The 15137-nt window shown below is 39.6% G+C and overlaps 1 protein-coding gene across 2 annotated transcripts in view; it reads right to left on the minus strand.

Moving 5' to 3' along the window:
* The window catches only part of ANXA3 (annexin A3), a 57959-nt gene that overhangs the window by 15072 nt on the left and 27750 nt on the right, over positions 1–15137 (minus strand). For both annotated transcript variants that reach the window (XM_043971303.1, XM_043971304.1), the window contains exons 5-9: positions 12335–12448; positions 8027–8117; positions 5699–5778; positions 2105–2161; positions 673–766 (exon numbers count right to left, since the gene is read on the minus strand). In XM_043971303.1, the coding sequence (XP_043827238.1) occupies positions 673–766; positions 2105–2161; positions 5699–5778; positions 8027–8117; positions 12335–12448 (436 nt within the window). The remainder of the gene's footprint in view (positions 1–672; positions 767–2104; positions 2162–5698; positions 5779–8026; positions 8118–12334; positions 12449–15137) is intronic.

The raw sequence follows: 15137 nt of genomic DNA on the forward strand, positions 1-15137 counted from the left end.
TCTCACATAATCAGGATGTGCAAAATTGAAAACTATATAAACAAGAAGGAAGGAAGTGGGCATCATTTGAGTCTCACTTGCATGTAAACTGGTTAAAAGAGCATAGAATACAGGCACACAAAGAGTTTGATGTAGAAATACCTCCTACACAGCTGAACTTTTCAGTCTGTTAAAACTGAGAGACCTTTTTTAGATTAATTACTATTTAGTCATGCCCCCCACCCCCATCTTGTACCTACCAGAAAGGATTAAATTTTGGCATATGTTAAAGCTATATTATAACATCATTAAAATCCATTGACAATTTCTGACTCCCTGGATGGGATGGCTCTGGGGGAATCCTTTGCCTATTATATTTGAGCCCTTTCCTCATCTATATCCTAACTGACCACACGAAAAGAGTTCCCCTCTTCCTCCAGTCTCTCCTACAATTAATTTTATACCATCACTTAAACTATAACCTACCCACCTTTCAGACAAATGGGGTCCCTCTTACCTAGGGCTATGGCTCCAATTTCCTATCTTGTTTCCCCCCAAAAAAGTAATGAATAAAAATACAAGCAACCATGACTCTGTCTATTCATCTTCATTCACCAGCACTCTGAATGTCAAAATCAAGACCAACTTGGGTAAAAACACTTAAATATGGTCTGAGATGAACCACTTTCATACTTAGTCTCAGTTGAGGAAAGCTTCTTAAACACAAGATCTCCACAAATTTGTCTTCATCCGTGCCCCACCTCTTCTCACCAGCATCATAAAGAATCTATTGCAAGAGGGAGATAATCATGTCAGTGCTACAGTGCATATACCAAAGTGTGTTAGGGTTTTTTAAAAAAAACAAAAACATTTGTTTCAAAAGGATATGGGATGCCCTCATTCTCCACCAAAAAAAAGGATATGGGAGGAACTGGAAGAAGGGTTGATGTGACCCTTTTATTTTTTTTAATTTATGGAATAAAACAAGCATTTCCATATCATCATATAACAAAAAAGATGACCACACATAAAACTGCAAATCTATTATGTACAACTTGCTTTTTCTTCTAAATATATAATAAAGTTATCATGTAAATTTCTTTTTTTTTCTTCCTCCTCCCCACCCTAGAGGTAGCTACTATTAGACACAAATAGGCATATGTGTGCATATGTAAAATAATTCTTTTTTTTTTTTTTTTGGTGAGGCAATTGGGGTTAAGTGACTTGCCCAGAGTCACACAGCTAGTAAGTGTTAAGTGTCTGAGGCCAGATTTGAACTCAGGTCTTCCTGAGTCCAGGGCTGGTGCTCTATCCACTGTGCCACCTAGCTGCCCCAAAATAATTCTATATATACTTCTGTTTATCAGTTCTTTCTCTGGATGCAGATAGCATCTTTCTTCATATGTCCTTTATAGTTCTTTGGGGGTATTTATTTTTTGTTTTGTTTTTTGTGGGGCAATGGGGGTTAAGTAGCTTGCCCAGGGTCACACAGCTAGTAAGTGTCAAGTGTTCAAGGCCGGATTTGAACTCAGGTGCTCCTGAATCCAGGGTGGGTGCTTTATCCACTGCACCACCTAGCTGCCATTGGGGTTATTTGTGATAGACAAAATAACTTATTTGCTCAAAGTCATGCTTAAAACAATATTGCTGTTACTGTATACAATGTTCTCTTGGTTCTGCTCATTTTGCTCTTTGTTATTTCATGCAAATCTTTCCATGTTTTTCTAAGATCATTGAATTCATCATTTCTTATAACATAGTATTCCATCACAATAAAAATTGCTCAGTTTAACTACTTAAAGAAATAACAGATTTTTCCAATTTCAGACCAACATTTTTCTAATTTTTCTTTTATTAGCCACAACTTGTAAGACTTTTCTCTACGGGGATCTGTGAAACAATGCATTATGAGACAAGGCAAGTAATGGGAGCCACAAGGGACAGTGGGGAAGCTCATGCTATGCACACCGAATTCCCCAGTGTGCTCTCCTTTAAAGGAAGAGAAACTAAATCCATCACTAATTAATGAAGGTTCCTCCCCTCTGTCACCACAAAGGCAGAAATAGAAGGGATGTTAAGCAGGTGAGGGGAAGAATCAGAATCTGGGACATTCCCTCTTTCTAACCTGGGCATCCTTTTTTGCAAGATGTTCATCCACTTTCAGACTTTCATCTCTTCTGCCCTATAACAAAAACAAACAAAATAAGGAGGCATTCATTAAAGTAGAGAAAACCCTAGTGCTCCTCTATCCAAAATACATTTATTACATAGAACATGTGGTTATCAACACACTCTGAACCAGCAAGAGACTTCAGAGGGTCCCTCTAGTGCCACATCTACCCAACACACAGTCAACTGGATATTTGGTCCATGTGCTCCATGGATCGGTAGCAGCTACAGTCACTTTGGATTATTTGAAAGTCATCTTGTGATCTTTCCTCATATATGATCAATTCTGGTAAAGGTCTGTTGGAGCAGACTGGTCATGCTTGGTTACTGAGAAAATTCTATCAGAATGCCACATTCAGAAACCAATAGCTCCTAAGTGATATTGTTCCCATTTCCAACAATAGGCACTTGCTGATATGGTAGGCTGACAATTTGCACGTTAGATTCTTCTTATCTATCCTACTTTTAGTTCTTCTAAGACTAAGGTTAGTTTGACGTCAGACAATTTTGATTTTGGCACACACTCTACTCTTGGGCGTTTGGTTTGTGTGTGTGTGTGTGTGTGTGTGTGTGTGTGTGTGTGTGTGTGTGTGAAGGATTGAAGAGTGTATGAAGAGGTCAATGGGGCAGAAAATTTGGAATACATTATATAGATTAGGTCTCTGATTTGCTGCATGATGTGTGAATCTTCAAGAAAAGTCTCAATGGTCTGGTGACTTTCCCTTTGATTATAGATAATGACAACAACAATAACAGCTAACATTAATATTGCACCTACTATGTGAAGGCACTGAGCTAAATGCTTTACAATTAGTATTCCATTTCATCCTCACAACAACTCTGGGAGGTAGAATTATTATCTCTATTTTGCAATTGAGGAAAGTGAGGCACACCTGAGGTCACACTTGAACTCAGGTCTTGAGCAAACAAAAGGCTACAAATATTTTTAATCCATTTTAATAAGCATTTATTAACTGCCTACTGTGTGCATGGCACTGTGTTAAATGCTGGAGATACAAAGAAAGGGAAAAGAGAATCCCTGCCCTCAATTAGCTGACAGTCTAACGGGGAGACAATAATATGCAGACAACTTTGGAATAAGAATGTTATATTTGAAATAAAACATCAAGTCAAGCATTTCAATAAAAAAAAAATACCCATAGGATGTGTATGTTGGCGCATGCATTTGCTGTCCTGGCTCTTTCAGCTCTAAATATGGGGCCCTCAGGGCAGCTAGGTGGCGCAGTGGATAAAGCATGGGCCCTGGATTCAGGAGTACCTGAGTTCAAATCTGACCTCAGACACTTGACACTTGCTAGCTGTGTGACCCTGGGGAAGTAACTTAACCCTCATTGCCCCACAAGACAAAACAAAAATAATAAATTAAATAATTAAATAATTAAATAGATAAATAAATAAATATGGGGTCCTCAGTCTTTTCGTTTCACAACAGAACAGAACCTGAAATTAGGGTAGATGGCCACCAGGTGGTGCTAGTACCTCAGCCATGGCTGTAAGGTCCAACCATGAGGGTTGTAAAGGGAATCACTATCAGGTGAGCAGGATTGTACAAGTATTAATGGACTTTTAGATCGATTGAAGGACACGACTGATGTGAAACTAATTACAGCCAAGCAAATGTTTGAATAGCTGGAAGGCAGTCTGATCTAGTAGAAAGTGCCTTGGCCTGGAGTCATGGAACCTAGGGTTAGAACCGCTGGCTCTATTGAATTTGGATTCTCAGGACTGAGTTCGAATCCTGGTTCTGTGATTTATCACCTAGGTGACCTCACACAAATCACGTGACCTCCACCGACATCACTTTCCACGTCTGTAAAGTGAGGAAGTTGGACTAGACAAACACAAAGCCCTGGATCTTTGGTCTGTGACTATCTGGATGACCAAATCACTCTCAACTTCCATTTTCTCATCTGCAAAATGGGGATAATAATATCTGAACTAGCTATCTCACCTCTAGAGGAAAGCACTTTGTAAACCTTAGTGTTCTAGTCAATAAACAGTAATTCTGTCTATGAGCATACTATGTAACTATATACATATGAAAAGTAAATTTCAAGCAACCACAAAAACATTAATTGACCCTCGAGGGTTGCTGGGCGGGGTAGGGGGTTAAAAAAATCTATACTTGGTGACCAACATGGAAAATATATTTTAAGCATCCACAAAATCATTAATTGACCCTTCTCTGCCTTAGTAGATGACCCTCAAAGGTTGCTGGGGGCTAAAAAAATCTATACTTGGTGACCAACCACTTGTGATTAGCCTCTCTCAACTGGTCTAATCTAGTCACTGATGAAAGGGATACTATCTTTGACCAGGCCTCTAAACCTATTACTCTAAGCCTTTTCAGGTTGGTGGGACCAGAGCCTGCATAGCTTTCAAGAACATCAGGTAACGTTCACATCACCATGAAGCATTCATAGAGAACTTCAGAGGATGTATATCAAAAAATCTTGGCTGTCCCCCATGTTTGGAGGGCACTCCTCCTCCCTGTGCCCTCGTAGGATGAATCCTTCCCTTCCCTCAGAATGTAGCTTAGGTACCGCTTTCTTTTTGTTTTTAGTGAGGCAATTGGGGTTAAGTGACTTGCCCAGGGTCACACAGCTAGTAAGTGTTAAGTGTCTGAGGCCGGATTTGAACTCAGATACTCCTGACTCCAGGGCCGGTGCTCTATCCACTGCGCCACCTAGCTGCCCCTAGGTACCGCTTTCTATGAGAAGATTTTCTTAGACACCCTCCCTCCCCAACACCTTTGTGACTTTTTTGTTGTTATTCAGTCATTTCAGTTATGTCCAACTCTGTGACCCCATTCGAGGTTGGAGTTTTGTTTTTGTTTTTGTTTTTGAGGTAATTTAGGTTAAGCAATTTGTCCAGGGCCACACAGCTAGTAAGCATCTGAGGCTGGATTTGAACTCAGGTCCTCCCGACTCCAGGGCTTGTACTCTATCCCCTGAGCCACCTAGCTTCTCCCTCTCTCCCTCCAATTTATTTTTTAGCAGAGATATTGGAATAGTTTGCCATTTCCTTTATTCCAGTTCATTTTACAGATGAGGAAACTGAGGCAAATAGGATTAAGTGACTTGCCCAGGGTCACACAGCTAGTATCCAAGGCCAGATTTGATCTCAAGAAGATAAGTCTCCCTGACTCTGGGCTTGCCTCCTTGTATCTAACTACCTTCAATTTATTCTCTTTATCTTTATTCTGCATATACTTATATCTGTATTTATTTCCTCTGTTAAAATGTAAGGTGCTTGAGAGAAGAGATTGTTTCATTCATTGTATTTCTATCTTCAGGGTTTAGAGCTGAACTTGACACATAGGTGATTATTTCTTTTGTGGGGGAGAGGGGAGAAATTGGGGTTAAGTGACTTGCTCAGAGTCACACAGCTAGTAAATGTCTGAATCCTGATTTGAACTCAGGTCCTCCTGACCCCAGGGCTGGTGATCTATCTACTGCGTTACCTGGTTGCCCCCTAACCAATTCTTAATAAATGTTTGTTGATTGATATTGAAGAAGCAGAAACTTACATCTGCCAAAGTCAACAGTGCTTTCCTGAAGTCTCCGGATGTCTCCGAACTAATATCATCACCAAGACTCTTCTTATAGGCTAGAACCAAACAAAAATAAAATGAAGCTGCTGTGAACTGGAAAATGCAATTGTAATGCATAGAAAACTTTCAGAATAATATGAAAATCTAATGGAAGAGAAAAAAATAGGCTATTAGGTAACTGTTTGACCTTATTCTGCCTGAGAAGAGTATTAGGACCTTCACTCTATTTCTTTTTTGCTCATTTTTACAAAATCAAAACTATTTTTATTTTTTTAAAGCAGGGAATCAAAAAGAAAGAATTAAAAGAATTTTTAAAATGAAAGAAGTTTGGTATTCCCTCTCCTCCAAATATTCTTTCCCTTGGACCCCTGAGATTTTTTTTCAATTAAGCATCTGTCCTTTCTCCCCACCTTCCTCCTAACACACACACACACACACACACACACACACACACACACACACACACAAGCTTCTGCAACAAATATACATAGTTAAGCAAACCACATTCCCACATTGGCCATCTCCAAATGTATATGCCTCATTCTGCATAGCTATTCCATTACCTAGCTACCTCTCCCTCTCTCTAGAGGTGGGCAGCATTCGAAATGATTGGTGCTTTGGAATTGTGGCTGATCACTGCATTGATCAGAGTTCTTAAGTCTTTCAAAATTGTTCATTTTTACAATGTTGTTATACTCTAAATTGTTCTCTTGCTTCTGCTTACTTCACTCTATATCAGTTCAAAGGATGCCCATTTCTCTACCTCTTCTTCGTTAGCATAGACTTCAACTTATCCCAAATGTGCAAGATAAGTTCTCTTGGCACCCCCATTTTTCCCCTTTCCTTCCCCTGATGTTTTTTTTTGCTTGGCAATGAGGGTTATGTGACTTGTCCAGGGTCACATAGCCAGTAAGTGTCAAGCATCTGAGGCCAGATTTGAACTCGGGTCCTCCTGAATCCAGAGCTGGTGCTTTAACCACTGAGCCACCTAGATGCCCCTCCTTTCTTCTTTTTTTAAAATTTTGAATCATTTCTTCTTTTAAAATGATCAAAACATAACAAGAATCACTCCCAGGTCTTCTGTCTTATTTGTTCTCTTCTGTGACTCCTGCTGACACATACCAACCACCCTTTCCCATTAGAATGCAAATACTTCATCCATATGTCTTCTAATAGATCACTTGGATTTGCTTTTTATGCTCTTTGCTCTGAAGTTCATAATTTCTACTCAGATCTGATTGTCTCATCAGGAATGCTTGGAAGTCCTCTGTTTCATTAAAAATCCACTTTCCCCCAGTAACATCATACTCAAGTTTTGCTGGGTAACTACTTCTTGGCTGGAAGTCTATAACCTTTGCCTTTTGAAATAGCTTATTTGAAACTGTCTCAACTTCATGTGGGCAACAAAGCTGCCTTTACCTGTCTCTGTTTACAGGCCCCTCATGTGGCTCTGGGGGTGCCCAGGTATGGGTAAGGGAGCTGTGCCTACCCAAGCACACAGGTTCTCCCTAAATTCGAATGCTCCCTGTGGTATTCTTGGTCAGAACCCATCCCCCATGTCTATAGATCTCTCTATTTTCCTATGCCAACTTGGGCTGGAAAAGTGACTCACTGTGACTTTTTCTTGGATTTCCCCAACAGGATTTGGCTTCGTGCATTTTTTAAAATCTGTTTAGAGTTTTATAGGCCTAACTATACTGTTTTCACCTCCTCTCTGATGACATATTAATTAATATACTGCTTTCAACTCTGGTCTTATGATTATATGCATTAGTATATAATTTTTCTCACATTAACCCAGACAGCTGGTTCAATTAAACAATGTTTCTATAGGGTAGAAGCTGCTCTAACTATAGGCTCAAACACATAAATTATGGCAGCTGGTGGTACAGTGTAGCATGCACTGGGCTTGGAGTCAGGAAGATCTGAGTTCAAATGCAACCTCAGACACTTACTAGCTGTGTGACCCTGGGCAAGTCACTTCACCTCTGTCTGCTTCAGTTTCCTCAACTGTAAAATGGTGATCATAAAAATACTTGCCTCACAGGGTTGTTGTGAGGATTAAATGAGATAATATTGTAAAAGCTTTTAGCACAGGGCCTGACCCATACTATGTGCTATATAAGTTTTTATTCTTATTCCTCTCCCTCTTAACCCTATGTAACAGCTTCTAACTCAAGTCATATTCAAGTTTCTCTATCCCATTATTCTAAATACAATTCTCTTTCCCAAGTACAGCTTCTCCTCCAACATATACCTGATCACTTACCCCTAAACTGGCCACGCAATGGAAAATCCCATTACCTGTATAATAGGCCTGGGAGATCTCCTTCAGTTGTCTGCTGTTCCTGGTAGTTAGAATTTCAATCAGTGCACTCTCATCAGTTCCAGAACCCTGAAACAGAAGTATGGATTTTCTAAGAATGTTAATTTTATTTTCATCCTTTTAATTTCAGTCTTCCCAGAAGGGAAAAATAGTTTCCAGCAAATTAATTATATCACATATCACACTAAAATAGCTTTCTAAGCCTCAATGCATTTTGTCATTAACATAACACAAATATTCCAGAATTAGCTAGCATTAAAAAATAACGAGCTTCTAGAAAAGAAGAAAACAGTCATTCCAAGTGTAGGGGAGGTTGAATTGGCCATCCCCTGGTACATACCTCAGAGCTGCCATTTTTAAGTCCAGTCAATTACATGGGAGTTTGGAGGTGTGCTATGGGCCATGTGGGACTCAGGCTAAAATGCTTATACTTTGTGGGGCAGCTAGGTGGTGCAGTGGATAAAGCACTGGCCCCAGATTCAGGAGGACCTGAGTGCAAATCTAGCCTCAGACACTTGACACTAGCTGTGCGACCCTGGGTGAGTCATTTAACCCTCACTGCCCTACAAAAAAAATGCTTATACTTTGAGATGACAAAGGGTGTTCTCATAGGATGCAGAGCTGGAAAAATGGATGACTCAGTAGCTATTTTAAAAGAACTGACCCCACCCTCAGCTCTTCTCTTGCTTTCTGGCCACAAACCTTGTCAGCACTACTTTGAGCTTCTTCCCAAGATGGAGCTGGGGAAAATGGACATGTTGCTTCTCAATTCTCCCAACATACTGGCCCCCATGCGGCCGTGAGCACACGGTCCCCAAAGCACATCTGTTACTTAGGCAAACTTGAGCCTGCATTTGAGCTGCCTCTTTTGAATTTGTTTTCTCCTAACCTTAGGCAAACAAGTGTCTATCCTGAGATGGAGCTGTCCAGGCTTGAAAGTAGCCTTGTGAGTTTGAAAGTGCTAGAGTTCTTGTGTTCCATTAGGTCACAGCTGACTGGTTATCAGGGAGGAGGCTCCAATAACTACTCCAAAGTTCTCAGAGAGGCCAGCCACTGAAAAGAGGTTTGCCCAAGCTTGATCATGTTCCCAGCATACATATAGTGGGAATTGTTTGGACAGACCAGGGCCAAGGTAAAATGTGAAATATCTGATTGACAATCTTAAAAACCACTTTATTTTCTGATTAAGTTTAAGTATCAGCCTCCCATCAGATTATAAGAGTAGCTCTAAATTAAGTTAGTGAATCTTGTTTTAAGCTATTCTTTTAATGTACATGGTGTATGTATATATGTGTGTGTGTATGTATGTATGTATATATGTATATATATTAGCATTTTGTGTGTAGAAATAAAATATCTATTACATACCTGATTTATATTGTACACCAAGTACCTTTCAACACTTCTTTTGGGGAAAAACACTGTAGTTCAGCCATAAACTAAGCTATCAGTAAAATTTCCCCCCAAGGCACTGCAGTGGTGGTTTAATGAGCCCAAAAGATGTGAGAAAAAGAAGCCTGACTCCTCTCAGTAGAGGATAGATTTCCCTAGGACTAAAACCCATCCAAACCATGTGCTTGGGTTCAGAGACAGGCTCATTATCAGGGAAGGGAGTGGTACAGTATTTCAGCTTGTGTGACCAGTGGTTCTTCAATGTTAGATATGAATAAATCATTTTAATATGAAAGGACCATGAACCTTAAAATCAGAAATCATGGCCTGTCACATGAAGGAGGAATTAGATTTGTTCTGTTTGACCCCAGAGGCCAGAACCAGGAGCAAAGAAGAAAATTGAGGACTGATGTCAGGAAAAACATGCTAATGATCAGAGGTGCCCATAAGGGGAAGGGTCTGCCTTAGGATGTGACCTCCTTAGAGGTATTCAAGCAGAGAGGCTTTCTGGGTGTGAAATAGTGAGGGTTTCTTTTATGTATAACTGGACTGAGATGATCACTGGGTCCCTCCTAACTCTAAAATTATGTGAATCTGTGAGATTGTTATTCTCAAGCATGTAAATAATCCACACTATTTTAAAGGGGTCTTGAAATATTTTAAATGATTCCTCTTTCTATCCCTGTTGCTCTATAGACAGGGCAGTATCACAGTACTATTATGTTGAAGGCAGGTTGTCAGAGGCTCAGGCTCGTTGTGGGAACTGAGCCCACTGAGTTACAGTCATTACAAGAACAATAGTGGGGAATGGGATTATTGGCTCAGGGCTGGATGATATAGGGCAGTGGCATCAGACTCAGACACAAATGGTTCTTAGGGTCCTTATAAATGGCATTGTAGATAGAGAACTGAATTGGACTTGGAATGAGGAAGACCCAAGTTCAAATTCCACTCTGACAGTTCTCTGTGTTACACTGAGCAAGTCACTTTTACTTCTTTCGGTCTCTCAGTTTCTTTTAATTTAATCTCTCAGTTTCCTTTTCTACAAAATGGAAATAATAGTACTTGCCTAAAGTAATTGTGAGGATCGAATGAGCTACATAAAACTTAAAAGCTATAATATGTTAACTGTTACTACTGCTGCTGCTACTACTAGTAATACTTATACTACTACTAACTTTACCAAGACTACTATCAAAATAATATCACAGATACTATTAGTATTAGTATGAATGTTACTAATAGTATTAGTACTAATACTAATCTACTACTAGTAATAGTACCAATACTAATCTGCTACTAGTAATAGTACTACTAGTAGTACTACTATCCTTAATATTACCACCACTAGTAATACTATCAATCTTACTATTACTAGTATTACTACTATTATTATGAATACTACCACTCATATTACCACTAATAATACACTTTTATTAATGCTACTAGTACCACCACCACTACCATCACCACTATTATTAATAGTTCTACTACCACTACTACTTCTACTATTTATACTAATACTACCAATACTACTACTACTATCACTAATAATACTACTAATAATACAGCAATGGGAAGCTAGGTGGCTCAGTGGATAGAGGTCTGGGCCTGAGGTCAGGAAAACTCATCTTACTGAATTCAAATCTAATCTCAGACACTTGGTAGCTGTGTGACCCTGAGCAAGTCACTTAACCCTGTTTGCCTCAGTTTCCTCATATGTAGAATGAGCTGTAAAAAGAAATGGTAGGATCAGCTAGGTGGTACCGTAGATAGAGTACCGCCCCTGGATTCAGAAGGACCTGAGTTCAAATCTGACCTCAGACACTTAAAAATTACTAGCTGTGTGACCCTAGGCAAGTCACTTAACTCCAACTGCTTCACCAAAAAAAAAAAAAAAAGGAAAAAGGTAAATCACTCCAGTATCTTTGCCAAGAAAACCCTAAATGGAGTCATGAAGAGCCAGACACAACTGAAAGAACTGAAAAACAATATGTATACTCCTAATTGTTATAATTATAATACTTTCATGAGAAGTAAATGAGTGATGAAAATCACTCTAGGGAAAATGAAGTAATGGCTCACATTTCAGGGTCTGAATTCTACATTTTCATTGAATTCAACAAGCATTTATTAAATAGCTACTCTGTATTGGAGATAAAACTTTTTTTTGCAGGGGGGGGGCAGTGAGGCAATTGGGGTTAAGTGACTTGCCCAGGGTCACACAGCTGGTAAGTGTTAAGGTCTGGGTTCAGATTTGAATTCAGGTCCTCCAGAATCCAGGACCGGTGATCTCTCTACTGCGCCACCTAGCTGCCCAGAGATACAACTTTTTTAAAAAGACAGCCCTTACCCTCAGTGAGCTTACATTTTACTGATAGCAGGGCTTCTGATCACACATCTCCTTCATAATAAAACCAGGAAGAGTTTTTATTTGACTTGATAAGCTTGTGAAATTTGTGGTGATCAATCCCAGAAAAGCTTTTTCTGCTGCAAATCAATAATTCACAAGCACCCTTGCCTCAGTAGGACGTAGTTCCCTGGCAGGCAAATTAAAATGACATTGAGCTAAAGCAACCTTTTGCCATTTTAGCCCATGAAGGACCTGAACTCAGAAGAACACTTTGTAGGATTCTCCACTCTCCACACTGCTGCAGAACAGCCGAATAAAAGTCAAGTCTGAATCAATCAATGAGTAAATTCAACATTGTGCTAGGCTTGAAAACATAAGCTGACAGCAGAGCATTCCTATCCTGTAGGAATCCACATTCTCCTAACTGAATGTTTTTTCAATGACTAAAGTTGTGGGTTATTTTTTCAAAGAGTTATTTCCTGAGGTCATGCAGATTATAAGCAAGCACACATGGTTGTTTAGATTTCCACTGGACTCATACCTTCATGGCTTTCTTTAACTGCTTCGCATCAAATACAGCTGGTGGATAAACAAGAGCCACCATCAGACGTTCAAAGTTGCCAGACAGATCACCCTTCAAGTCATCTTTCAGATCCTAAAACAAATCACCCAGAATAAAACATTTTAAATACTGGACATTCCTTCTCACGGGTTGGCCCAGAAGAGAAGGGCAATATTTTCTTCTGGGGATGGCACACCCTTCACCCATCCACACCCAACTCACTTGTCGGTGTTTAGTTACTGCTGCCTAACATTTGAAGATTTCCTCCTTAATCTACTACTAGACTGGGCTCAGGAAGAAAATCTCTGAAGAGAGAGAACTCTGCTTAATGTTCTTCCTATACTAGGAAAGATTTGGTTTGACTGTGGGTTTACTCCACGTAGAAAGACTAAGTTTGGGCTTTTTTAAATGTTTTTTTATTCCAATTACATGTAAAAATTTTTAACATTTGTTTTTCAAAATTTTGAGTTCCATATTCTCTCTCTCTTAATGTTCCTCCTATACTAGGAAAGATTTGGTTTGACTGTGGGTCTACTCCACATAGAAAGACTAAGTTTGGGCTTAAAAAAAAATTTTTTTTCAAGTACATGTAAACATTTTTAACATTTGTTTTTCAAAATTTTGAGTTCCAAATTCTCTCTCTCCCTCCCCTTGACCCTCCCTGAGAGGGCAAGCAGTTTGATGTAGGTTATACATGTGCAAGAACTAAGGTTTTTTTGATGATCAAAGATACAGCACCAATGCAATCAGGCTTCTGACATACAAATAATAAAGAGGAAAATGGGATAGGTGCATGGAGAACAATGATATTGCCTACTTAACTTACTCTTTGTTTTGGCTCAAATTCATTAGAGTGTTAAACCAATAAACATTTATTATGCATTTACTGTGTGCCAGGCCACTGTACTAAGTACTAAGGGGAAGGAGGGAAGGAGGGAAGGAAGGAGAAGAGAGAAGAGGAAATGAAAGAAGAAAGGAAAAAAGAGGGGAAGGAAGAAAGGAAGGAGAGAGGAGGAAAGGAAGGAGGGAAGGAAAGAGGGGAAAGAAAGAGTGAAGTACAGAGGGAGAGAAGAAATTAAGGAGGGAGGGAAGAAATTAAGGAGAGAAGGAAGGAAGAAAGGTGGGAGGGAAGAAGGGAAGGAAGTAAAAGAATGAAGGGAAGGAAGAAGGAAGTTTCTCTCCAAAAGGAGCCTACAATGTCAAAAGGAAAGAAAACATACAAGTGGAAGCTGAAAAAATGGCGGGGAGGTACCCAAATCAGGGACATGATAAAGTCAGTCACAAAACCTATCTGAGCTGAGCTCTCTCCTTAATGGAGGTTTGGAGGTCATATCCCCAAGGTTGATGAGATCTTACAAGATACCGAAATCAACCCAATAATGAGTTTCCTGGGCTATGGGGAAAAACCAGTGAGAGAAGTCCCAAAGGAGAGGATCTTGGAACTATATGATACTAAATTACTTATCTTTTCAGGCTTTAATTTCAGGGGCAATAAAGGTAGAAGACTGGGGGCAGCTAGGTGGCACGGTGGATAGAGCACTGGCCCTGGATTGAGGAGGACCTGAGTTCAAATCCAGCCTCAGACACTTGACACTAGCTGTGTGACCCTGGGCAAGTCACTTAACCCTCATTGCCCTGCAAAAAAATTAATAATAATAAAAATAAAGGTAGAAGACCTTCAATCTCAGCTTTGGGTCACCTTGCCTGAGTTCTGTTAATTGGTGGTTGCACCTATGACTTTCAGGGGTTTTTGTTTGTTTGTTTGTTTTTAATCAAAGAGAGGTTCTAGCCACTATACCCTAGCACAAAGCTTCTTAAACTGTAGGTTGTGACCCCATATGATGTCATGTAACTGAATGTGGAGGTAGTGAAAAATTTGGTAACAGTAAAAGGTTGTATATACACCTGTTTTATATACCTATATACCCAGGGTTGCATAAAGATTTCTCAGTCGAAAAGAGGTCGAGAGTGGAATAAGTCTAGGAAGCCCTGCCCTAGCACACTGAAGTCAAAATGACCAGCAAGTGGCTCTGAAAAGATGAGCCCAGAAGCTAAGAGCAAGAAGCAATACTTCAGTGGTCACAAAAGCAATAAGCACAAAACTAGACTACATGCCTCATTGGTTACCAGGAGATCAGAGATGACCAGCAGAGAAGCTATGAAGAGTGCAACATTTTCAAAAGATATAAGTGAAGGTGTGAATTCATAGAAATAGATATTTCATTATCAGAAGATAAAAGAACAAAAGAACCATACAAAAAAGATCTTAACATCAATGATAACCATGATAATGTGCTTACTGATCTAGAGCCAGACATACTGGAGAATTAAGTCAAGTGGACCTTAGGAAGCATTGCTAACAATAAGGCTAGTGGAGGTAACAGAATTCCAGCTGAGCTATTTAAAATCTTAAAAGATAATGTTAAAGTACTGTACTTAATAAGCCAGCAAATTTGGAAAACTCAACAGTGGCCACTGGACTGAAAAAGATGAATTTATGTCCCAATCCTAAAGAATGACAATGCTAAGGAATGTTCAAATTACTGAAGAATTGCACCCTTTCACACTCTAACAAGGTTAAGCTTAAGATTCTACAAGCTTGGCTTCAGTAATTTGTGAATTGAGAATCACCAGAAGAGCAGACTGGTTTTCAAAGAGGCAGAGGAACTAAAGACCAAATTGCCGGCATTCACTGGATTATGGCAAAAGCAAGGGAGTTCTAGAAAAGCATCAACTGCTGCTTCATTGACTACACTAAAGCCTTTAACTATGTGGATCAAAA

This window comes from Dromiciops gliroides, chromosome 6 (assembly GCF_019393635.1).
Source record: "Dromiciops gliroides isolate mDroGli1 chromosome 6, mDroGli1.pri, whole genome shotgun sequence".
In the NCBI taxonomy this organism is placed as follows: domain Eukaryota; kingdom Metazoa; phylum Chordata; class Mammalia; order Microbiotheria; family Microbiotheriidae; genus Dromiciops; species Dromiciops gliroides.